The sequence below is a fragment of the Corythoichthys intestinalis genome, chromosome 16 (assembly GCF_030265065.1).
Source record: "Corythoichthys intestinalis isolate RoL2023-P3 chromosome 16, ASM3026506v1, whole genome shotgun sequence".
NCBI classification, from domain to species: Eukaryota; Metazoa; Chordata; class Actinopteri; order Syngnathiformes; family Syngnathidae; genus Corythoichthys; species Corythoichthys intestinalis.
The window spans coordinates 14,413,013-14,438,345 of record NC_080410.1 but is presented as its reverse complement, the minus strand read 5'-3'; the positions used below and the strand labels follow the sequence as shown (position 1 = coordinate 14,438,345).

General features: G+C 37.8%; 2 protein-coding genes across 2 annotated transcripts; one reads left to right on the top strand and one right to left on the bottom strand.

The window, feature by feature from the left end:
* Positions 1 to 451: 451 nt before the first annotated feature.
* On the bottom strand, positions 452 to 4,051 carry LOC130931902 (galectin-1-like). Its single transcript, XM_057861099.1, has 4 exons — positions 3,794 to 4,051; positions 3,567 to 3,646; positions 2,058 to 2,229; positions 452 to 1,918 (listed from the first exon to the last, which is right to left on the bottom strand). The coding sequence occupies exons 1-4, from the start codon at positions 3,800 to 3,802 to the stop codon at positions 1,772 to 1,774; spliced, it is 408 nt and encodes a 135-aa protein (XP_057717082.1). The 5' UTR covers positions 3,803 to 4,051; the 3' UTR covers positions 452 to 1,771.
* Positions 4,052 to 4,660: 609 nt separating this feature from the next.
* On the top strand, positions 4,661 to 23,572 carry pick1 (protein interacting with prkca 1). Its single transcript, XM_057861094.1, has 14 exons — positions 4,661 to 4,826; positions 5,207 to 5,274; positions 10,928 to 11,039; positions 11,150 to 11,278; positions 11,890 to 11,956; positions 12,031 to 12,120; positions 12,198 to 12,251; positions 12,486 to 12,548; positions 12,635 to 12,768; positions 16,602 to 16,694; positions 16,781 to 16,831; positions 19,385 to 19,529; positions 21,806 to 22,042; positions 23,142 to 23,572. Exons 2-14 carry the CDS (start codon positions 5,234 to 5,236, stop codon positions 23,180 to 23,182), a joined length of 1,257 nt encoding a protein of 418 aa, XP_057717077.1. The 5' UTR covers positions 4,661 to 4,826; positions 5,207 to 5,233; the 3' UTR covers positions 23,183 to 23,572.
* Positions 23,573 to 25,333: the final 1,761 nt, after the last annotated feature.

The following is a 25,333-nucleotide window of genomic DNA, read 5'->3' as shown; positions in this document are numbered from 1 at the left end:
AAGCATGTGCTGTACAAAAGAATCACAGTCCTGTGCAGTGCTATTTTACTTTTCATTTGAATGTAGGTAATCTTTAAATATAGTTTGTTTTAAAAACGGGACTAAAGTAGGAATTTTATATACCTTTTGTTCGCAACGCTATCGTTTTTTTCTCAAATTGTCAAGCTTATAACTAGGGTTGTTCCGATCATGTTTTTTTTGCTCCCGATCCGATCCCGATTGTTTTAGTTTGAGTATATTCCGATCCCGATATTTCCCGATCCGATTGCTTTTTTTTTGCTCCCGATTCAATTCCAATCATTCCCGATAATTTTTCCCGATCATATACATTTTGGCAATGCATTAAGAAAAAAATGAATAAAACTCGGACAAATATATACATTCAACATACAGTACATAAGTACTGTATTTGTTTATTATGACAATAAATCCTCAAGATGGCATTTACATTATTAACATTCTTTCTGTGAGAGGGATCCACGGATAGAAAGACTTGTGACTTTGTATATTGTGACTAAGTATTGCCACCTAGTGTATTTGTTGAGCTTTCAGTAAAACGATACTGTAGCCATGCCCAAATGCATGATGGGAAGTGGAACCATGACTGTGCGTAGTGCTATCAATTGATATATCTTCTCTACGTTGGGAAATAATATAAGGTGTTAAGAAAAAGATCACTTGCTCCCTTGCTTCCCCACATTGCTTCCCATGATATTTCTAATTGTAGGGAGAGGGATTGTAAGGCTTTAGCCAATTAAAAAAAGGTTCCAAAGGCTGCCAAAATTCCCTCTACTCATTTTACACTGCCTTTAATCTCTCTATATAGGTAAAACGGCGCCATTACAGATTGAGCGCGACAATGCGTGGGTGGGCCGTGCAGCGCATGCATTAATAGCGTTAAATATTTTAACATGATACATTTTTGAAAAAATTAATTACTGCCGTTATCGGGATTAAAGACTCTGGATGAGTGTAACATATTATGTTTGTAACGTTAAATACAATTAGAAAATGATTGAATTTAAAAAAATATACAGTATATATATATTAAAAAAGACATGGCCGATATTTTTTTGCCGATTCCGATACTTTGAAAATGACGTGATCGGACCCGATCGATCGGGACATCTCTACTTATAACATTTTGATTTTCTGTCTTTAAAATTATACACTTTTTCAAAAATAACATTGACTATTGTCAAGAATTACAGATGCTTCTCATCTTATACAGTATAACCTTTGTTCAATTTTGATTTCTTCATTAGTAATTTCCTTTGATTTTTGTCGTTAGTATTCTGTCTTTAACCTCAGATTTTTGGGAGGTTTTGTTTTTGGTCCAAATCACAATCTTGTCATAAAATGACTTCCGTTATGTTTAATTCAAAATTTTTCTTGTGAAATTTGGATTCATAAAAATGACTTGATGTCGTTATAGGAGTACTTGACAAGCCTTTTTTGTTTGAGATCCACTTATTCAAAGTAAGCTGGGATAGGCAACAATCAGGCTAAGCGGTTTACAAACTAATTTTTGTGACTTTCAACCTCATGTTTCACTCATGAATGAGGAACAGTACTTGTACATATTGTTCGTATACTTGCACCATAAACACATTTTAATCCAATACCAAAGACAGATGCGATATGTGAAGTTGAACTCGTATTTTAATGACATCAGTAGCTTGACATAAATTATTTAGCCAATGCAGTTTAGAAGAAATGAGAAGGGTAGGGCATTCATTTGTGGCTTAGAGATGAACTTCTGCTGTTTAATTTAACAGATCTTTAAGCAAGTCAGTTTGAAGTCTCCTGTGATTCGGACAAAGTTGATCACCGCCATGTCCACACGATTGGGAAACTGGATTTCATGTCCATCGGGAAGTTCTACTTCAAACATGTCACCAGTCAGCTTGAACACAATCTACAACAGAAAGAATGTTCATCAAGTTAACCTGAGATGTTTTTAATCTAAAAAACAATATGTATTTTGCAAAAAGATTTTTCAATACGTCCTAGACAAATTAGTCTAAATGTTGTATAATTATGTCACATTAATTAACCTTAACATGTGTGCCTCTGTGCAAGGGGTTGTGTAGTTCCCTTTTCTCATCGCCCCAGGAACCAGCCATTTTTGAGTTGCACACAATAACTGCTCCATCTGTGTCATCGTGGAAGCGCGGGTTGAAATGCAAAGCCAAGTCTTCTGAATCATAGCCAAGGTCAATCTGGAATCTGAGTGGATTTTGAAATAAAGACTTCAGTGCAGCCGCAACACAAGCAACAACACTGGTGAACAGTGTTGGGCACGTTACTTTAAAAAAGTAATTAGTTATAGTTACTCACTACTTCTTCCAAAAAGTAATTGAGTTAGTAACTGAATTATTCTATAGTAACAGTAACTAGTTACCACAGAAAATAACTATTTCCGTTACTTTAAAAAATTGTTGTATTTCAAAGAATTTGAAACTTTCTGAGCAGTATTCGAGTCAGTTGAATAGAGAAGAACAGACAGGTAGTTGTGTTATAGAACCTTGTAATATTTATTGCACCTCACCAGCAACAGATTTGTCCTACACTTGAAGTGCAACAAAAGATTTGAATTGCTTACCACAGATGTCGACAAAAGCTTTGCCCCGGGACATAAATTACACTTTACATGCACGTTCTTTCCTTTAATTTCGACCAACTTCAAATAGTGTCTATATCTCCACCTCGTAAAGGACAAATTTTCCTCTGAATGCTCTGCCAGCATATCCCTCTGCATTTGTTTTGCATGTGTGTGTTTGCCGCACGCGTTGTTCCGGTTTGTGTGTAAAAACACATGCGCTATTAGGCTTGAGCGTTTATGTCACAGAATGGGGGATCACGTGAGATTTGACAACAATGCAGCCATATTGGAAGCAGGTCTGGCTCGCGGGACATTAAACTTTAACTTGCCAGTTCGATAAAGAGACAAACTCGTTACTAAGGCAAATAACAGATATGTGATCAAACTTATTAAGGATGTGAACAATGTTGACCCTTACGAGCAAGCCGAAGACAAATGGAGTAAAGATGTCGACGGGCTTCCACAATTACTGCTGTATTTATTGTTTGGTGTATGTTACTAAACTCATCAGCGATTCCGAAATTACAAATCGCTACAAAGCTACGAACAGTTTTGCTGCGGATGAGTGCAGGACCTGCACATTATGACCGTATCAAACAGCAACTCATCGTTCTTACAAAGGTAGGCTATGTGTGTTTAGTATTTTCATTGCCATGAACTTGAACGCACCCCAAGTCTTGGATGACAAATAAACAGAGCAGAGTAGACCCGCTACGGCTGGTAGTTTCTTCAATTTATTCAAAGTAAGTTACACACCGCTTTTGACCGTCAGTAACGTTAACGGCGTCGTAACGGCGGAAAAAATAGTTAGATTACCCCGTTACTGATACGTTACTTATAACGGCGTTATTCCCAACACTCCTAGAGAAGTACTCAATAAATCCTGATACTGACAGTGTTAGTTATTCTGTCAACATAATGCACATACACAATAGAATAACTCATTTACTGTTGAACTTACCTTTGAGCATCATGGAGGATTTCACCCTTTATTTTCAGCTGATCCCCAACTTTCAGATTCATGTTGCTCATTTCAATTTTCTAAATTACAAGGGTGAATAGTGTCAGCAAGATGAATACAAATACGATAAAATAAGTCAATTACAATCACATGATGGTGGCAGCTGTGTGAAGTCTATTCACATTTAAAAAAATAAATAAATAAACAGTACAATTATATAAACTCACCATTGTCATTTAGGATGTTGGCTAAGCCTCTGAGGTACTGAGGAAGAAGGAGGAAAAAAGGAGCTCCTGCAATACAAAAGGGGAATTGTTAGATCCTGATTATATACTGAGACACACACTGATTATATCATCCTAATCAATCAGCGTTTTTAATTCAATTGAATCATGACTGTTAATAGATTAAAAAGAAGGTGGTTAAACAAGTGAAGGGGTCAAAAGTACGTTTTCATGATAGCAAAAAAAAAACCAACAACAACAGGAAAAAAACAAACAAACCCACACACACACACTTGAAATTTGCTTTTTAATTTGGCTACACCACTAAATGGATAATCATTTTATTTCATGAAATGTTTAACATTTAAAAATGAATATATTTTATGAGCTTTTTTTTTTTTTTTTTTTTTTTTTTTTTTAATATGTAACAGCAATTAGAGTTATATGTGCCACCATCACTTGACATTTGACATAATTATGGGAAAATTAATGATTATTTGATTTGCAGAGACAATTTTGTTCATTGTAGCGATTAATTTATATAACAAAACTCACCGAAATATATGATATCTTTCTGTTCCAGACAAAATTTGAACAGACAAATGTGAGGTAAGCTACAGGAAAACTTACACTCTAATAATATAAGCAGTAATACGTTACCTCCCTCTAGTGGTCACCGGTAGATGACAGCAACTGTTATTGTCCCTACCCCGCATCCATTTGATATCAGTCGCAACTGTTTATTTTACTTTAAATGTATATTATAAATGTATGTGACTCTTTTTAAAATCCCTGTATCATTGCTAAATGTCTTTTATTTTATTGGGAATTATGACGTGACGAATCAGGAATTTCCATGGCCGACTTCCTCGACACAGTGGAAATGACGTCAATAAGTAAATAGAACGGCTGCTGTTGGGACAGGTGAACAAACTGTGTTTCCTACAGAATTAAAACATTCTGTAAACATTTTGCCATGTACGCGTAGGAAGAAACACCGATTTGTGCTTGAGGAACAGCTGTCCATTCTGTAGAGGTTAGTTGTTTCAAAACAAAATGATGGCTGCCGCGAAGGAATAGCTGCCGGCTAAATAGCCACGGTTTACATTTTCACGTATTTGGCTACGTCATCTCAACGAAACTTTCCTGTGGTTATAAAATGCTGCATGCTTTTTCTTGCACTATTAGCTTTTACAGCAACTTACTCAAATGTAGTGTTTTGTCCGTAATCTTATTTGACAGCTGTGGAGATTCACCTGCTGCAATGTCTTCTTTATTGTAAGAGGGATTTAATCAGCTGTACTCGCAGACGCAAAATGTTCTTTTTAATTACCTTAATATGAGTCTTTTTTCTCTCTCAGAGTGCTGTCGGATCGAACACTTTCTTAACCCTTTTGTTGTTATAATCGTTCACAGGTATTTACAAGGACAGGTGTGAGACTTATGTTCACAGACATGGATTTTGAATTAGAAGAGGATAAATTGTAAGTTTACTATCTATTCTCTTCCTGTACTGTACTTTGCATTTGAAAATAGATGTCACTCTTTCTTAACTTTTACACTTGTTGTTAAAACACCTGTATATACTAGAAACTGCAATTTCTGGAGAAATTACTTATGGTCTTTGCCGTGTGGAGATACAGATCTTACCCCCGCCCAGGGCTATCAATAGAATGGACAAACATGCCCGTCAATGGCATTAAACAAAGTAAATGCCATTAGGAATGAATGGGAAATTTGGACGTCTATGGCAGCACCCTTCAAAAGCGTCAATGCAATCGGGGAAGTTTGGGGGACACGTCCTATTGATATCTGGTCATGTGCTGTTGATTTGGGGAATTGTTTGTTTTTCCCATTGAAAATGAATGGGAAAAATTTTGGACGTCCATGTCCGTCAGTGGCATTGCTACATAGGCGTTGATAGAATTCAAGTTCATTAGCATCAATGGATTTGACATACATGGCCGTCAATGGCAACAATGCAATGTAGATTCTGTTGGAAATCCCATTGAAAGTGAATGGGACATTTCCCATTAAAAATGAATGGGAAAGTTTTTGTCAAATTCCCGGGGAACCGTAAATTTTTTCCAAATTCTGTATACAATCTTAATGATGTTTATTTCTGATGTCCAAATTATGTGATTTGGTCAAAAATTGTAGGACAAGTAGCGTTTTGAAAAAAATTTTGAAAATCGGCTTTTATGTGAAAACGGAAAATTTTTCGGGGCCATTTGACAAAAAGCCACAGTCACACGAAAATTCCGGAAGTGTCGATACCTGAACGGTGCCGATCGGTGCAGCGGTACGGGCTGTGCGACGCGCCGAAAAAACGCGGAGAATAAGTTGATTAATAAATAATAATAATAAAGTCGCAGAATAACATTATCTGGCTTTGCCAAAAAGGCAAAGACCAGATAATTAGACATGTACCGGTTTCAAGGTATACCGTGGTATGAAAACGTCACGCAAAATTTTTCCGTCATACCCTCCCTACGGTATTAGCTATTTTTTATGTCCCAAAAATGCAAGGCTCAACCATCCCCCACCGGTTGTTGCTCAGTGTCAGTGAGTCAGCTGTGCTACACGATGGCTGGAGGAGGTGAAACTCCTGAACTTTTTCTCTCCATCGAAGACAACAAAATCGCTGGTATGGAAATACTTCGGCTACAGAAAAGTTACTGACGGCTAGGCCTGTCGCGATAACAAATTTTAGTGTGCGATAATTTATCTCATAAATTATTGCGATAAGCCCCCCAATTTTAAAAAAAAACCAATTTACAGTAACACAGTGAGAATACAGTATATATTAATAGATCAAGTACACCAATTTAAACGCAGTAAATTTTTACTCTTAAATTCAAAAATACTTTTGAAGAAATATCAACAACAAAAAATAGACCATGCCTCTTTTAAGTAAAAGACAACAATATTAATACCGCACAGAAACACAGAATACATAAAATGTATTTTTCAAGAAAAAAATAAAATGTAATAACTTAAGCATTTAGGCAAATGAAAACATTTCCCCTCATAGCTTCTGCTATGGTGTTCCATGTGTAATATTCTGATTGGATGTTTTCCGAGGCACCGTGAAGCGCACGCAACGGTGATCTTGTTTTGTTCATGTGGTGCGGCACAGCCTTACGAGAGCCACAGGTTGAGGAAGTGTTGTGTTAATAAAAAACAAAGTTGTCAGCACGCCTTGTGTTTGATATCATTGTCAGAAAAACACACATAATAGGACACCATACAGCTTCCTTTTTAATGTTGTCCTTATAATGATCATCTGCTGCATCATAAATACCGTATTGCCCCGAATATAAGATGGCCCTGATTATAAGACGACCCCCTCTTTTTTAAGACTCAAGTTTGAAAAAATACTTTTTGAACACCAAATTATTTTTATACAGAAAATAATTGCAGTACATCTGAAACAAATGATTATAACAATATATTTGAGAGAAAAAGCATGTTATTTTGCCTCATTCAAATCTTAATATCTGAACATTTAAATATGTAAACTAAAGTGCAATCACATTCGTAAATGAATGGCTTCTGGTTTTTGAAATGTAAATAAACCAATCTATTGTGATAAAACAACAAAATTGCAATAACTGCATTAACCATCAAAGTGAGGTCTAACTGTAACTAGTCTTGAAACAAATCTAAGGAAAAACATTGCAATAAAATAATGAAAACTGGTTAAACTTGAGGGTAGCTGAGATCTGTCATGACAAAACATTACTCCTCAAGTTCAGCATTTGCTTCAATGATATCTGGCGCCATCTAGCGTCGTGAATGGGTATAATGTCTAGACTGCGAATATAAGATGACTCCCACTTTTTCAGTCTTATTTCAATGCAAAAAACATTATCTTATATTCGGGCCAATACGGTAACTTTGTGACTTTCCACCTCCATGATGGAGCGTTCTTCGTCCATGTTCGCTCTGAATAAGAAACGGGCTGTTGACGCCAGGCCTGGGTTTGACGGATGCGTCTCCGGCAAAAATAGAAAATAGCCTAATCGCATCCTGCCGGAGATGGTCCGCAGTCAATCCGGAGCACTGACGCGGCCCATTTACATTGAACACTAGGATATAATGGGAACAGATTGGCTCCAGCGCTATTTTTTGCCGGACCCGGAACGAAGATGCATTTTGCGTAGTTGGTAACAAGGAAGCCGAACTTTTAACAGCACGTCTGCCGCATGCGCTCATGCACGTGCATGCGAGGCGATAAATCGATGCGGAAAAATTACCGCCTTCATTTTCATTTACCGTGCAATAAATGTAATTATTGCATATTGCGACAGGCTTACTGACGGCCGCGGCTTAGATAATGGCCAATCGACATGTAAAACATGTTTGCGGAGGGATTTCACATTTATACAATATTAAAGGTTTGTACACACTGTCATGAATGTTGCCTACCAGTTCCGAGAGTTAACTCCAGCGTGTTTAGTGTGTCTAGCGGTGATAAAATGTGGTGTTTTTTTCCTCTGGCAAATTTCTGTGTTGAGAAAGTGTGTGTATAATGTAAACATGATACGAGTCATACACACGTGCTTTTTATGGAAAATAATTTTGTTCTGATGTAAAAATGTTGAGCTGTGGCTGTGGCTTTTGGCTCACTTAAAGGACTGCATTTATTTTAATTTTATTTAGAATATTCCAGTTATTTATCTTTTTTTTTTTTTTTTTTTTTTTTTTTTTTTTTTAAACTTAACTATATACTGATGTTCCAAAATCCTGTTTAATGGATTTTTTTAACCCAGATATCTCAAAGTAACACATTTTAGAACTGTAATTGCAATACTGTGATACATTGATTGGCTTAAGGTTATCATTAGAGGTGTACGAAATTTCCGATTTTTTAATTATTCGCGATTCGGCCGTGGAAGATTCGAGAACAATTCACAAACATCCAAATTCTGATTATTGAAATACACCAAGTAAAGTGTAACTAAAACACAGTCAGCGCGGTCTTCGGGACGCAATTAGGAACAGACCGTGAGTAAACATCATGCTAGTCATTACACGGGTAATGACAATGCTAAACTCGCGGCTCTGCCTCAACTCATGCCGCTAGATAAAAAAAACAAACAAACAAAAAAACATAATACCTGACTGCTGTCGACAGCCGATACAAACTATGCCTACATAATGCTACGGTAGATATCATATGTATAAAGAACTAGATGTGAAATGACAGACTCTGCGGCGTTAGCAGCACACGTATAGAAAACTAGATGCGAAATGACAGACTTGCCGGCGTTAGTAAACAGCCGCCATCTTAAAGCAGTAGACGTCCCTGGAAGGCTGTTGTAGCAAACTTTCCAAGCGAACCTAATTAACTTTTTATCTAAAATACTCCTAAATCGACAAAATCTTGACTTGAATCTATCTTTATATGATGAAAGTTTTAAAACCTTTACATGTCGAAAGTAGACAGAAGGGAAATTATGGAATAACGGGAGCAATTTTAACAACTTTAACGGTTGATTCACAACATTAAATTAATGAACGTAGTTTAAAGCTGCTGATACGGAATGGGAGCTTGAGTATTTTATTTACTGATTTGAATTGTTAACTTGATACTGAAATAGTCGATTATCTAAACCTGAGAGGATTTTTGTACATTTTTTGTAACTAATGTACGAAACATAGCTGGGGGGTGAATCAATAATTGATTTATAATTGAATCGTGGACTTTGAATCGTAATCGAATCGTTAGGTGCCCAAAGATTCCCACCTCTAGTTATCATACCGTCAGAAACTCATACCGGCACCTGCCTAGTATATATACATATTCCTGCTTTGCCCACCAGTTTGGACTATTTTCAATTATTAATCATATTAACTCATTGCTTGCCATTGACAATAATAGACTTCCAATTCATTTGGTGTGACGAATGAACAAATATGACAAAATGAAGAAATGAGTTTATTGCTAGTAATCGTCCAATCCGTTTGAACAGGGAGGGTGGCAGTGAATGAACGTTGCCAACCCTCCCACTTCAAATTCATTGGACGTGTAGTGCCGTCAATGACAGCCAACAAGTTAATGTAATAAACATAGCTGTGAGTTCCACTGTTGAATTCTAACATTGATTTTCACCTGACGTTGAATTGTGATCAGTCATTTCTTAAAAAGTAATGGCTTACCCTTGTTTTTCCACTAATATGCACTGAAAAGCTCGTAGCCCAATTTGTATACTAGAAAATCCCTGTTAAAGGGGAAGTTCAGAATTGTTGACATAAGGCTTAATGTTCGAGTTAGCGAGGGTTTAATTAGTCAGTGGAGTTGTTTTTAACAAATTCTGTGCAATTTGTTACTTTCAAGGCTCTGGAGTGGCAAAGATAGCGCGAGTCAATGGTGCCTGATTAGCATACCAATAAAATAACAACATATGCACGCATGAGAATCACTGATGATGACCCATGCAATCAATAGTGTTGGCTATGTTTTCAGGATAAAGTTGTTAAAACTTACCATTGCATGGCAATAATTGTAGTATGAACAGCAACATTTGTAATCCTGGAGCACCGCAGGGAACAGGCCTCCTAGGGCAAGCAGGGTGGAGTGATATCACAGTTTTTTTCACCGCTGATTTTTTTTTTTTTTTTTTTTTAGTTGTGGGAACGAAAGAGACTCCCCAGCAGACTGAGCACGAGTGCCGAAGCACTCCTCTCTATTGTGGTCACATTACGCATCTAAAAAGAAATAGTCCTGCAGAATTAAATGAATTACTGTGACATTGTTCTGGCCGCATGTGTATTTCGAACAATGATCTGCATTTTGAATTTATATGACTATGTTAGATCTGGTAATATCGTTTTTTATTCCCATGCTAAGCAAAAACTATTGGCTCACGCTAGCTTCGCCACTCCGGAGCCTTGAAACTAACAAATAACTGTCAAACTGCACGGAATTTGGTGAAATCAACTCCACCGACTAATTAAACCGCCGCTAACTCAAAGATTAATTTAATAAATCTGAACTTCCTCTTTAACAGTGTATACATTTCTGCGGTTTAACATTAGTAGTTTTTAAACTCATTCTTCAAATCAAACATGTTTCTTTGAAAAATGTGCACTGCATGTTTACATACTGGATAATAATTATTTTTCTCACAGAGGGATACCAACAGTACCTGGGACTGTCTGTCTGAAAAAAGATGCAAATAACCTTATTGGGATCAGCATTGGTGGTGGGGCACAATACTGCCCCTGTCTCTATATTGTTCAGGTAGGTTCAGTTCAATAAAGTCTAAAAAGATATTTACTACAATGAGTGTTTTTCATCAAAAGGGAGATTCAGTGTAATGGTCCTTTAAAATGTTTTCTCTGGCTTCTCAGGTGTTTGACAACACACCAGCAGCTCTCGAAGGGATGCTTGCAGCAGGTGATGAAATCACTGGTGTCAATGGCAAACCAGTAAAGGGAAAGACAAAAGTGGAAGTGGCCAAGATGATTCAAGCTGTACAGGTATACTATGACGGTATCCTATTAATTACTTTATTTTGGTGTATAGTAACAATGAAAACTGTATAAGGTGGTATTGAGTACAGTATAGATTTAGAAATTAAAGCTACAGAAATAAATATAGCACGAAAAATGACTTACAGTTCAGAGTCCGGTTCGACTGCAAAGCGAGAATAGATCCAACAGTGCCAAATGACTTCACAGAACTCAGCAGTGGAAAGCATTTCAGGACAATATCTGCAGAGTTGCTGTGTTGTTTTTACCATCCATTGTTGGTGGCCAGGGAATTTCAGGACTTCCGGAATGCTCGGATAAAGACGGGTTTAGTGTGCGAAACAAAGGATTACCTTGTCCTGTCGTTGCCGATTCAATACAATTGTTTCTGTTTATTTCATGATTGTATCATGTAGTTACTGTCTAATGAGTGCATGCTATTTGTTTACTTGAGTAGTGAGATAAGAAAAAATGCTGAAAGGACACAAACATGCTAATTGAAAGAAACATGAAGAATTTTAGTTTTTTTTTTTTTTTTTTTTAGAATTTTAGTTGTTTCAAATCACAATTTTTACCATCTACTGAATATCTAAGGTCTATGTGTTCATCTGATTTGTCAGGGTGAAGCAATTATCCACTACAACAAATTGCAAGCAGACCCAAAACAGGGAAAGTCTCTGGATATAGGTTTGTGACGCACTCAAACATACATCCAATTTTATGTTTGCATTAAGAGCAGACATTTTATTTCATTATTTCAGTTCTGAAAAAAGTCAAACATCGACTCGTGGAAAATATGAGCTCCGGCACTGCAGACGCTCTCGGGCTTAGTCGAGCTATCCTATGCAACGGTAAGACAATGAATGAACTCATAGAACAATAAACATAGTTTTATGACTGTATTACATATAACATATCTAATGTGCAGATGGACTTGTTAAAAGACTGGAAGAACTAGAGAAAACAGCAGAGCTTTATAAAGGTAACGTATCGGAGTGTTATTTGTTTTAACTCATTGCCTGCCGTTGATAGCGAAAGACGTGCAATTTATTTTAGATGGGAGGACTAGCTGTAATAGCTCATGTCTAGGTGCCATTGACAGCGCTAGACATCCAATGCAAGTCAAAATGGATTGGATGTCTAGTGCTGTCAATGGCAGTCCAAGAGTTAAGTTACTTGTCATACTCATTCAGGTATTCTCTCTGTTCTCCAACAGGCTTGATGGAGCACACCAAGCGACTGCTCAGAGCCTTCTTTGAGCTTTCGCAAACCCACAGAGGTGATAACCAGAGTTGTTGGTCCCCCCCCCCCCCCCCCCCCCCAATTAAAAATATTGTCTAATGCCTCACTTGATTGAACTCGCAGGATTCGGAGACGTTTTTTCTGTCATCGGAGTGCGAGAGCCCCAAGCCGCAGCGAGCGAAGCTTTTGTGAAGTTTGCGGATGCTCACCGCAGCATTGAGAAGTACGGCATTCAGTTACTAAAGACCATCAAGCCTGTGAGTACCGTATCAACTTCTTATACAGTGGGGAGAACAAGTACCATTGGCAGTGTATCAAATACTTGTTCTCCCCACTGTAGATTGAATTTTTACCAGCAAATCGCCTTTAACCCTAAGAGCAGGGGCCGGGAGCCTTTTTGGCTGAGAGAGCCATGAACACCACATATTTTTAAATGTAATTCCGTGAGAGCCATACAATATGTTTAAAACTAAAAATACAAGTAATGTGTGCATTTTATGTAATTTCAACACTTTTAAAGTACAATAAGTCTCTGAATTCTTTTTAACTCATTTGCTCCCACAAACGTATAAATACGTTCTATTTTTAAATGCTTCATTGTCCCAAAAACGTATTAAAACGTTTTGTGGGTTTTTTTATAAGAAGAATCTATAGTTTGCGATCTATCTGAGAAACAAAAAACAAGGCTCCAAACCCATTTTAAAGCAATAAAACTGGCCACTGGAGGGCAGTAGCGCATTTTGTAAAGACCCGCAACCTGATTCAACAGCAGTGAAAGGCCGGGCAGCACGGTCGGAGCGCCGGCGGCAGTATGCCAGGCAGCGGACGACCGAACAAAACAACCGAGAGGACGCCTGGAATGCCAGGCAGCGGACGACGGAGCAAAACGACTGAGACCACCGTGCAGCGGGCTCGCCAAGCAGACCCCGCAGAGTTTCAAAAATAATCCATCTTTGTGGGACAAACAACGATGAGGGAAATGTTTACATGGCAGACGCGGCTAAAACGGCGTCATCTCGGCGACAACAGGCGTCATTTCTCAGTAGTCATGTGTAAACAAATTGTTACTTTGGTATCAAAAGCTCTATTTTTCTTGTTCATTATATTTTGTAAAAGGAAAACATTACTCAGATGTTTGGGATGTAACTAATGCAAAAAATAGCTGTGTTAACGTCAGTTATGTTTGAAATGTATGCGTTTACAAAAAACTCATTTTCTCCGTTTTTTTCATCAGAAATTGGAAAATTGCTCAAACTAAGCTATTTTCTAATGCTGATTTCTAAAGAATGGAAAAAGATATGAACTTACTTTTTTTCTCTGCTGAAAGAAGAGAGTATAATCTTTCTTTTGGTGGGTTCCATGTTTATATAGTAATAGAACAGAATTTCCTGTCGGCCTTGCAAAATCAGTCAAAATCCAGAAAAACGGCCGGGAGCGAAGGGCCTTGCTCTGGGGAAAATGGCTGGGAGTGAATGAGTTAATAACATTGTTATGCTGTTACTAATCAATGATGACAATTTCTTACCATTAATGCGACTTCTGGTGCTGCATGGCATTGTAGTAGGGGTGCACGATATCCATTTTTTAAAACCGATACCGATATCAATAACCTATAGTGAATTTATAATTTTTAAATGTATATTCAGTTTTTGAACCCCTAGAGGTTAAAAAATTATTATAATGAACAAAACAAAGACAAGAGCAGTCGCGACTTCAAATAAAGTGCCAATATTTATTTTTTCAAATAAAATATAATTTGAGTCAATCACAGTCAATTAGTCAATGTCATTGAAGAGGTGTTCCCTGAACAATGAGCACTGAACTAAAACATAAACCCAACAGGTATTGTGCTTTGTCATCAGATAAAAACATTTGGTGCTAGAGGAGAGGAGACAGTTGTGGTCTTGGTCCATTAAACAACTTAACCTGGCAATTATGGGACAGCAAGCCTATCAATAACCATAAGACCTCTCAATAACTTGTAAAAATAACACTTTAAAATGCAAACATTTGCTCATTGCCATAGTAAGAGTCATCACTCAATGATAGAAAAATAAGGCCTCTAGAACAGTAACAAAACTTTGCATAAGTTAAGGCTAGGATTCAAGTAAACAAATACTTACAGGTAAATGTTGATACTTTTAACTGAAACAAAAAGTGCATTGAGACTCTTCACATTATCCAAAAGTAAATAACTATGACACTGAAACAAGTTATAAATTTAGTGAAAGCGCATTCCTCATGATCAAATATGGTAGAACAAAAAACATTAATGGCTTGCCTTATAATAATCCATATAAATACCACAGTGAGTGAACCCATTTTCAATGAAGCATGAGATTTCTTCTTCGTACAGTACGAAATCCTTATCCAGCCACTGCCGCTGTCAGACCAAGCAAGCTGACAGGACTAACATTACACGTCAATATGTCAGTGGTGAAACTTATGGTGCATGGTTGCCGCGTTGGACGAGTGTGGCAATCTCATTATAATTTGCCGGTAAACATTCATCTGAAAAGTGGCGACGGCTTGGAATGATGGACCTGGGATGGGCAGCTTCATTCGCAGTTCGCACGTCCTCGTACACTTTTAAAACACCATCGAAGCGATTGTGATCTTTTAAGTGGCTTATTAAGATGTGTTGTAGCTCGCCAACTTTTCCCCTCCTCGTGGAACTTAGGCTTTGCATGTGTTACAAATTGCAAGAGAAGCGTTCTCCACTGACAATTAAAAAAAAAAAAAAAAAAGTCCCACACAACCGATGCCGTGATTGTTGTGTACTAGCCAGCTCTGCTGCACACTGCCGTCACTTAAGCGTTACGTCACAGAAAGGGAGCGCTCGATTTGTTCTTTAACTCCATCTTCCCAAACCACAAACAGTCACTGATACGTTGTACTGGCAAAACAATGGAAACAAACGCACACATCCCAATCCGCCAACACCGTGCCAAAAATATTTGTCATTGACTTTCTTTTTGACATTGAAAATCACAAACAGAAAAAACTGACAATTTTTTCCATTGACTTGTACTGCTTTTCATTGAAAAACACAAACAGAAATACAAACAATGGCAATGTTTTTCTTTGTCTTTTCTGTTTCGCTTGTCATTGTCTTTGCCTTTGCTTTAACCGAAAGGAATTGTCTGTCAATCAAATGGCGTTGGGAGGGGCTTTCCAAGCAGGAATAGTAGTCGATAGCTGATTTCTCCTAGTTTACATGAAGGAAAGTGATGTCCCGGTGCGACCAGGGTGGGGGCGGGGCAACTCTGTATCACTTGCGATTTTTGATCCATCATTTATTTGGAGAGAGATGGAAAATTCATTTTCACAACTGCTGAAAGAAGCAGCTGTTAGGCTGAATGGATCGCCTCAGCAAACTACCCCGTCACAGAGACGATCATTTTAATGCCGTCGAAAACTAACCCTTTCCTGTTTGGAAATGCCATTTGATTGACAGACCATTCCTTTTGGTAAAAGCCAAGGCAAAAGTAAAGATAAAGACAATGACAGTGAAATAGAAAAGGCAAATGCAAAGAAAAAAAATTGCCATTGTTTTTTTCCGTTTGTTTTTTTTTTTCAATGGAAAAAATTAAAAGTTAATGACAAAAATTATCAGTTTTTTCCGTTTGGGATTTGCAATGGCAAAAAGTAAAAGTCCATGACTCGATACACTTTTATATTTTCATTCATTTATTCATTTATTTCTCTTCATATTCAATTAATCTCTTCATTTATTTATATGTTCATTGCATTTATCTTTCAATTTTGGCATTTATGGATCAAGACCAACAAATAACAAAGAAACTTCTGATATAATAGGATATGGTCCCCTGGTATTTTATTTTTTTATCGACACAGTTGATAATAGTCAAAGGTGGGCACCTTTGTTTTCTTTGTTAAAAACCCTCGTATTCCATAGAAAATGCATGCGGATCATTTTCGACCCACTTTTGGAAGATTGTGGGTGTCCAGTCGCTCGTGCATCTAAGGGTTAAAAATGCCACATCGCAAATATGAAGGGGCTCACTATATTTTTGCATAAATGTTTAAATTGTCTTCAATGTTGTACTGATGACATTTTGCTGTGCAGATGCTCCACGATTTGAACACTTACCTTCACAAGGCCATACCAGACACAAAGCTCACCATTCGCAAATACCTCGATGTGAAATTTGAGTATTTGGTGAGTGGGCCACATCCTGCCCAGTTGGGAAACTTCCAAAGCATTTTGTTATTTCACATGAAACAATAAATATTTTTGTCTTGCAGTCATACTGTTTAAAGGTGAAGGAAATGGATGATGAAGAATACAGCAGCATTGTAAGTTGTTTTTCAAGTTAGAGTCAGAAATAGAGAAATGAATATGTTGCTGGCGTCGGGAAGAATCCTTGCACCTCCAGGAAACTACAACATTATCGGTGATTTCAGACATAAAATACTGGAACATTAGCGACTAACGTGAACCGGAATCTGTCCAGCTCAGGGCTGTCAGACACGGAAATGTAGCAGAACTTTAATGGTTCTTAGATTGAAGAAAAATGAGGATTGTAGTCAAGGGCGTAGGTTTGGTCTCAACATTGGTAGGGACGATATAACAGCATAACCTGCATGTACACTTTTTGCTGGGGACGGGACATTAATAAGACCAGATTATTGAACGGTGGTCAGGACCACATCTCGCAAGAAAATGCAAGTAATTAAATAATAGGCAAAATGATCAAAGCAAAATAAATCTTTTTTGACTTATACTTTAAACTTTTATGTGTATTGCTTCATTCGATTCAAACCTTTGTTTTCAAAAACTACTAAAGAAATATTTTGAAGTCCAAGTCCCATTAGTTAAAAAAAAAAATGTGGCGCTCTTCAAGATTGTGTCCACTTCTGGGGCACACTGGAGCACTCCTAGACTCAATCTAATGTACAGCGGTACCTCTACATACGAAGTTAATTCGTTCCAGGACCTTCTTTGTAAGTCGAAATGGTTGTATGTCGAGCAGCATTTTCCCATAACAAAACATTATAATTCCGTTAATTCGTTCTACAGCCCAAAAACCTACACTAAATTCTTAATAAATACTCTTGTTACTATTGCAAATAGCAATTACTAAGAGTAAAACAAATGAATTATGAATAAAAAGTGTAATTATTTTTAATATCATAAGAGTAATGATAATAATAATAATACCTGTAATAATTTGACGAATAGGGTTTTAATGTGGTAGACTTCATGAGAGCGCGGTTGCATTTTACTTCCGGTTTTGATGCTGGCAACAGTGTTGCACAAGTTGACGGAATAAATGATTACAGACCTGTCGAAGCTGGCGATTTCTTTGGCGATGTTACCACAATAAGAATTGTCACCTTAACTTATAAAGATTGGCGAACGGAGGAGGACCGCCGGCCAATATCGACATTCTACGGCCCTATTGTCGACCAGGTTCATGGATGCACACATCACCCTTATATTTTGCTATCATTTACATCTTCATTTCAATGGTAAGCGTCACCTTTTCTTTTTGTCTCCACCTGCACTAACCTTTTTGGATCGGGTGTTGATTTCTCTCAAAAGAAAATCAGCCGTGCGTCCATCTTCTGGCAAAACAAAGAAACTGCGGCACTGTCAAAAATTGTCGTATTTCGAGCATGACAGATGTAGAAACAAATGGCGAGTCAAATTTTACGTCGGATTTCGAAAAGATTGTGTGCCGAAGCGATCGTATGTTGAGGTATCACTGTATTGTAATATAAAAGTGATTTGGGGAAAAATAAAACATGAAAAAAAGACTTGACTTGACTACCCCAAGACTCGAACCAAAGTACTCTCATGAAATTCTGATGTGTGATTTCATTTGACAGATTTTTTTTTCATGTCAGTGTCCCTCTGAAGTGGACCCATTCTTGGGACTTGCACTCTGAAGCCACCGTGTTGCATTACGGTAATGCACATAATGCAAACAATGATCCAAATGAAGGACGGCTAGCTTGACTTCGTTGTTCCTTGTGGAGGCTGACCTGACCGCAGTAGTTTTGCAGGTCAGCAAGTTGACAAAGATTAATGCTATGCTCACACTGATGCAGGTCGGACTTTTAGTAGCAAAATCAGTGGTGTTTCCCGCCACCTCCACTTCATTAACGTCTCTTTACATTACATACAGTGGTTTGTGCTAGCCGAAAAGAACCTCTAATATCCCTCCTCTTTGAAGGGGGTGGAGGAGGAGGCATGTTGTATTTCTGTTGGTGGGTTAATGTGAATATGTGTGTGCTTATGTGTGGCGGGAGCAGGGGACGGGGGGGTCAAGTCATCAGCCAATCAAATGTGCGTTTGAGGGGGGAAAAATGGCCCCATTAGCAAGTGAAAAGGGATAAATGTAAGTGAACATAATCTAAATAATTCACTGAATAATTTCTATCCTTACAACATAACTGAACTCATTATATAATGCAAATAAGGTTGCTTAAAAGTCCATGGAGACAATTTGAGCATCCTGAAAAGTTGGTAGTGTTATGTCCCTACCGTCCCTATGCAAACCTACGTCCTTGATTGTAGTGCAGTGCGCTGTAATCGCTTGATAGCTAGGTTATCAACCTCCCAGTTTTGAAGCAAAACATTACCTGCTGCATTCAGATATAGTGCAATCAGGTAATATTCTCAACTTCTTCACATGTCTGAATGGGGCTCATGTTTGTTAACCTATTTTCATTGTATCTTCAAAAGAGCAAGTCATTTTCAACACTTTACAAAACGACTGACCAATAGATTTATGAAAAATATGAACCTGAACAAATGTAGACAAAGGAGGTTTAAGCCTGATGCTAGCAATGTGTAGATTTGATGGACTGTTGGCATCATTGCACTAACGTTAATTCCAAAAGGCTATGGGAGAACCTCTGTATCGGGTATGCACCGGCAACTACGAGTACCGTTTGGTGCTGCGGTGTCGACAGGAAGCGCGTGCCAGATTCGCGAAGATGAGGAAAGATGTACTGGAGAAGATAGAACTTCTAGATCAGAAACATGGTTTGTTGTTCTTTTTCTCATTTTTTCCAATCATAAGATGAAGGCAGAGTACAGAGTAGTTGCTAATCTGTTTTACACGTGGAAGGAGGTCCTATCAACTATCTTGACTGAACATGCACAGTACTGTTGTGTGCTCTATCTTTCTACCATTGTTTTCTCTTATCACAGGCCAGCAGTTTTGTCTGACCTTGTCATATTCTGATTTAGTCCAATGTGAACTTATGCCCCAACCTTAAATTGACTCCAAGGATGACCCCTTGATGCCTGAATTTAATATATTTATTGTACATTAAAAATCATTGCGGGAATGGAATGAATAATAACGTAAATATAGTAATAACTAGAGAAAAAAATAGAGAAAATCCAATTGAAAAATACAGTATAACTAAAAATCAGAAAATACTAAATTAACAAAAATCATTAAAAAATATAGAAAACATTTAAAATATATATTGAATTGAAATAAAAAGGTCTTAATAATAAATGACTCCCTTTTTATTTAATATTTAAATATTCTTTCTTTCTTAAAACATTCATTCATTTGCTACTCCCAGTTAAAATGAATTGGACGTCAAGCAGCGTCAGTGGCATTGAAACATGAGCCAGTCCTCCCAGTCTAATTAGATTGGATGTCTATCACCTTTGTTTTTTCAAGTTATTTCTATATTTAGTATTTTTGTTTAATGCTATTTATATGTGTTTATGTATTCTTCCAATGCTTTATGTACAGTGGGGCAAATAAGTATTTAGTCAACCACTAATTGTGCAAGTTCTCCCACTTGAAAATATTAGAGGCCTGTAATTGTCAACATGGTTAAACCTCAACCATTAGAGATAGAATGTGGGAAAAAAAACAGAACATTGTTTGATTTTCAAAATCATTTGCAAATCATGGTGGAAAATAAGTATTTGGTCAATACCAAAAATTCATCTCAATACTTTGTTATGTACCCTTTGTTGTCAATAACGGCGGCCAAACGTTTTCTGTGACTCTTCACAAGCTTTTCACACACTGTTGCTGGTATTTTGGCCCATTCCTCAATGCAGATCTCCTCTAGAGCAGTGATGTTTTGGGGCTATTGTTGGGCAACACGGACTTTCAACTCCCTCCGCAGATTTTCTATGGGGTTGAGACCCCATAGAAAGGAGAAGGAGGACATTTTCACTCAAACTCTCTCGATACATGGCCCCATTCATTCTTTCCTTTACACAGATCAGTCGTCCTGGTCCCTTTGCAGAAAAAAAGCCCCAAAGCATGATGTTTCCACCCCCATGCTTCCCAGTGGGTATGGTGCAATTCTTTTTCCTCCAAACAAGAGAACCTGTGTTTCTACCAAAAAGTTCTATTTTGGTTTCATCTGACCATAACACATTCTCCCAGTCCTCTTCTGGATCATTCAAATGCTCTCTAGCAAACCGCAGACGGGCCTGGACGTGTACTTTCTTCAGCAGGGGGACACGTCTGGCAGTGCAGGATTTGAGTCCCTGGCGGCGCATTGTGTTACTGACAGTAGCCTTTCTTACTGTGGTCCCAGCTCTCTGTAGGTCATTCACTAGGTGTGGTTCTGGGATTTTTGCTCCCCGTTCTTGTTATCATTTTGACGCCACAGGATGAGGAAGGAGTTGAAAGTCCGTGTTGCCCAACGACAGCCCCAAAACATCACTGCTCTAGAGGAGATCTGCATGGAGGAATGGGCCAAAATACCAGCAACAGAGTGTGAAAAGCTTGTGAAGAGTTACAGAAAACTTTTGGCCTCCGTTATTGCCAACAAAGGGTACATAACAAAGTATTGAGATGAACTTTTGGTATAGACCAAATACTTATTTTCCACCATGATTTGCAAATAAATTCTTTAAAAATCAAACAATGTGATTTTCTGTTTTTTTTTTTTCAACATTCTGTCTGTCATGGTTGAGGTTTACCCATGTTGACAATTACAGGCCTCTCTAATATTTTCAAGTGGGAGAACTTGCACAATGAGTGGTTGACTAAATACTTATTTGCCCCACTGTATATTTGTGAAACGTAAATTCAGGCACCAAGGCGTTAAACAGTCTTTATCAAGCAAATTAGGTCACGTGTGAGACCTAGTGTTTTGTCGCTTGCTAATTGTGTTATGTAGTGATCGGTAATAAACATGTACTGTAACTGGCAACTTTTTGGTACCTTTGATTGAGCCCTGGTGGCAAAAGCACCTCTATTCACTAGTAAATGGCAATCTATTTGATTGGAATGCTTTGAACTTAATTACCATCCTCCTTTTTGTCCTGTCCAGTCCAGGACATCGTTTTCCAGCTTCAGCGCTTCGTGTCAGGCATGTCCCGTTACTACGACGAGTGTTACGCTGTGCTCAAAGAGGCTGACGTGTTTCCTATCGAGGTAGACCTCTCCCGCACCACCATTAACTACAGCAGCCCGTCTTTTACTTACACCGATGAGGAAGAGGCGGAGGATTGTGTGGGAGGAGCCGATGAAGGAGGAACGTGCGAGGGCATCCAGGCGGAGAACGGAAGTGAGAAACTAATCGATGATGAATGAATAATCACTGTCGATCGTTATGGTGGACATTAAGAAGTCTCACTCTTTGCCATCATGTGCTGATAACTTAGTGATCTTCAGAAGGGAAATCAACTGGATGGGTGAAGACTAGTGCTGTACGATATGTTGATATATACTGTCTATACTTCTATCGCCATTTTACATGTCTATCGTCATTATCGCCATAAATAGACCTGTTCCCACAATACACATTTTGGCCAGCAGATAGCACCTAATTTGCACCGATTTGCTGCACTTTGGGATTCCATATGCCATAGTAATACCACCAATCGGCCTCAAGATATCCCCATCTTAACTCAATAGTTGGCCAACTGTATGGGAGTAATACATGCAAGACAATTGAAAATAGCAACACATGAAATCCACACAGATATCAGACGACACCGTTTGCCCCAGTATCGATATTCATTAATAGTTTTAGGTTGCAGTACTTCTTGATTCATTTAGCATTTGAGGCAGGTCTGTTTGATGTCAATTCAATAATTAGGTGACTGGGAGTGGAACCTGTTGTAATTGTTGTATAATTTTTAACAAATGATTAAAAATGTACTATATCCTGGCATATTGATATTATTATATAAAATGGCCCGTATCGAAGATTGTTTTCCATATCGCACAGCACTCGTGAAGACTACTGATAGTGCTGTAGTCCTTTGTTTTCTTTGAATGGTTGTTGAATCCTTTTTTTAAAAATCCTCTATTGCTCAATTCGTTGCTAAATAACTGACCAAGAAGTCAAAAGAATCTGAATGTTGGTAAAGTATTTTGCTGCTCCAGTGTAGGACTCATTTAATTTGAGTTGTGCCTTTTTTTATTTAATTATGTGTCAACGTGGCGAGGTTGGGTAACATACTCTGTATCGGTGATGTTTACTAGTGATTGTTTCATTTTTATTTATGACTAAGTTGGACCAAGAGAAGTGGTGACATAGCGTGTATACCTCTTTAAAAAAAAAAAATTGTTTTCGTCTACATGACAAGGGATATCTTGTACAGCTTCGCGACCAAAGTCTTTAATGCAGATCTGTTACCATACACTACTTGTATTTTCAGGTTTTGTACACGCTGGGAAAAGATATTGGCTGTACACATGATGAAGATGAAAACTCTACTTGTAATTATGAATGTTATAGGGAAATATTGCTCAAGTATTTAAACTTTTACATGTATTTTTTTGTTGTGCTCTTGCCAAAACTACTTATTTTGAGAGAGTTATATATTTGTTGCATAGGTCATTTGCTATTTCCTGGGAACCAGGTAAATTTTATGAATTGTTAGATTTTTTTTTTTTTTTGCTTCTGTGTTTTGGTTGAAAGTGTAGTTTATCAATGCAGAATAAATTGGATTTCAAAGGAAGTATTTGGAAGGTTTTGGCTTTCATTTGCCCCTCCCAGTCAAAATAGATTGGACGTCTTGCACCATCAATGGCAGATAAACTAGGGTGTTCTCATGAATGTTGACTAATCGGTTGGCAAATAAATTGTCATCTACAGTATTTTGACGGTCAAAAAAACAACGTAACATTACTTCTATTTTGAGCCTCTGAGTAAAAAAAAACATTTATTTCCCCTAAAAAACAAAAGTTTAAGGACAGTATCTTTTTGAAGTCATTTTCATATTTTTAACAATAAATTACATGTGTGACTAATTTTCTCCCGACTAGTCAGCCGACTATTTTTATGATTAGTCGACTAATCTAATAATTTAAACATTTTTTTTTTTTACTAATTTAGCAATGACATTTTTTTTACGCTTATCAATTCACAAAAACATTTGGGAACACTTCTTTATTAAAGTACAAATAAACACGTAAATAACAATAATAAATCACACTTAATGAGTTCAAATGCTGATAGAGTTAACTAGTGCAAAAGAATGGAATGTAAACCGATTCAGAACACTGACTTCTCCTTTCCAACATGATTCAAAACAATTCTTAAAAAAACACCTAACATTAATATTATAGTATAGTACTATATATAATAGTATTATAATAATTATTCATTGCCAATCAGATTTTTCATAAAGGGTGTCATTTTAAAGGTGTTCTCAGTGTAGAATCTGAATTCCGAAGTACGTATGTGGGATAAACTCCAGAAATCGTTATTTATATATGACGAACATGACATGCTTTTATTTTGAAATGTTCACCGGAAGTACGTTCGCTAAACAGCTATCTTAAACTTTCCACTCCGCAAAAAACACACTTTTTGTCATTGCATGTGGTGTCAGTAAAAGATTTTTGTTTCTTCGTTTTTTTTCGTTTGCAAATGCTGGTAACCAGCGATTTTTCATTTTTGAAGTGTCACCTTTTAACCGCAAGTTGGAGAAGACTGCCAATAATTTATAGCAGGCTAAAGTAGGTTGCATTTTTCCCCCCATTCACCTCAATGTTACGGTGGCCGAGAGGTGTCAGGCGAAATGCAAAGTCCAAACACTTTGCAACAAGAAAAAGCACGAACCCAAATTGCAAACGCTTTGCAAAAGAAAAAAGCACGAATGCAAACTGCAACAACACGATCCCCAATTCCGAAAGCGCGATTGCAAATTGGCAAAAGCACGAATCCCAACTGCCACAACACGACAGCAAATAGCTCGTAGCACAACAGCAAACGGCTCACAGCACAGCAGCAAAATCACGCAACACAACGGCAAGAGGATGACCCGGAAGTTAACTTTATACACTTTAAATGTGCTTTGTGACCATCTATACGGACCTCAATGAAGTTGCCCCCACCCCGCAAATTTATATTAAAATTATGTTAATCGTTTGTGCTGCAACGGTTTTGTAGCTACAGTATTATGCTTTTATTGAGATATTAATTTCGAGTGGTGACGTCACTCGTAGCTTTTCCTCAGTTTAGCTCCCGCGGCTAAGATTGGAGCCAAGATGGCGGCCAGCGAGGCGTGTTTTTGAGGTGCTCCGAGGCTATATAATGTACCCCGTCAACAAAGAAAAATTAAACCAGTACTGACAATACCTGCAAACTGGGGCTATTCTAAGGACAAGCTAAGCAGGTGACATTGTGAGTGAGGCGTTTGTTGTCGGCGGCGCTTACTTTGTGAAGCTGCGTGGCGCTACAGCTAAGCTGCAAGTGGCTATAGCTAAGCTACGTTGGGCGCAGAAACTACGTTGGGCGCAGTGCTGAGTGCGGCTGTTGCAGCATGGCGAAAAGAGCGAAAGATGTGAAATGCAGTGCTTCACTGCTTCTCGAAGACGTTGGAAAGTTTGATGGCTCACTCAC

What these genes read in the sequence shown, in the direction of transcription:
- pick1 (XM_057861094.1), top strand. Translation starts at nt 5,234, where the DNA reads ATGTTCACAGACATGGATTTTGAATTAGAAGAGGATAAATT. An exon ending in TCGAGCTATCCTATGCAACG is followed by an intron (nt 12,121 to 12,197) that starts GTAAGACAATGA and finishes TCTAATGTGCAG; the next exon opens with ATGGACTTGTTAAAAGACTG. An exon ending in CATCCAGGCGGAGAACGGAA is followed by an intron (nt 22,043 to 23,141) that starts GTGAGAAACTAA and finishes TTGTATTTTCAG; the next exon opens with GTTTTGTACACGCTGGGAAA.
- LOC130931902 (XM_057861099.1), bottom strand. An exon ending in ATCCTCCATGATGCTCAAAG is followed by an intron (nt 2,230 to 3,566) that starts GTAAGTTCAACA and finishes AAATCCACTCAG; the next exon opens with ATTCCAGATTGACCTTGGCT. An exon ending in ACAGAGGCACACATGTTAAG is followed by an intron (nt 1,919 to 2,057) that starts GTTAATTAATGT and finishes TTTCTGTTGTAG; the next exon opens with ATTGTGTTCAAGCTGACTGG.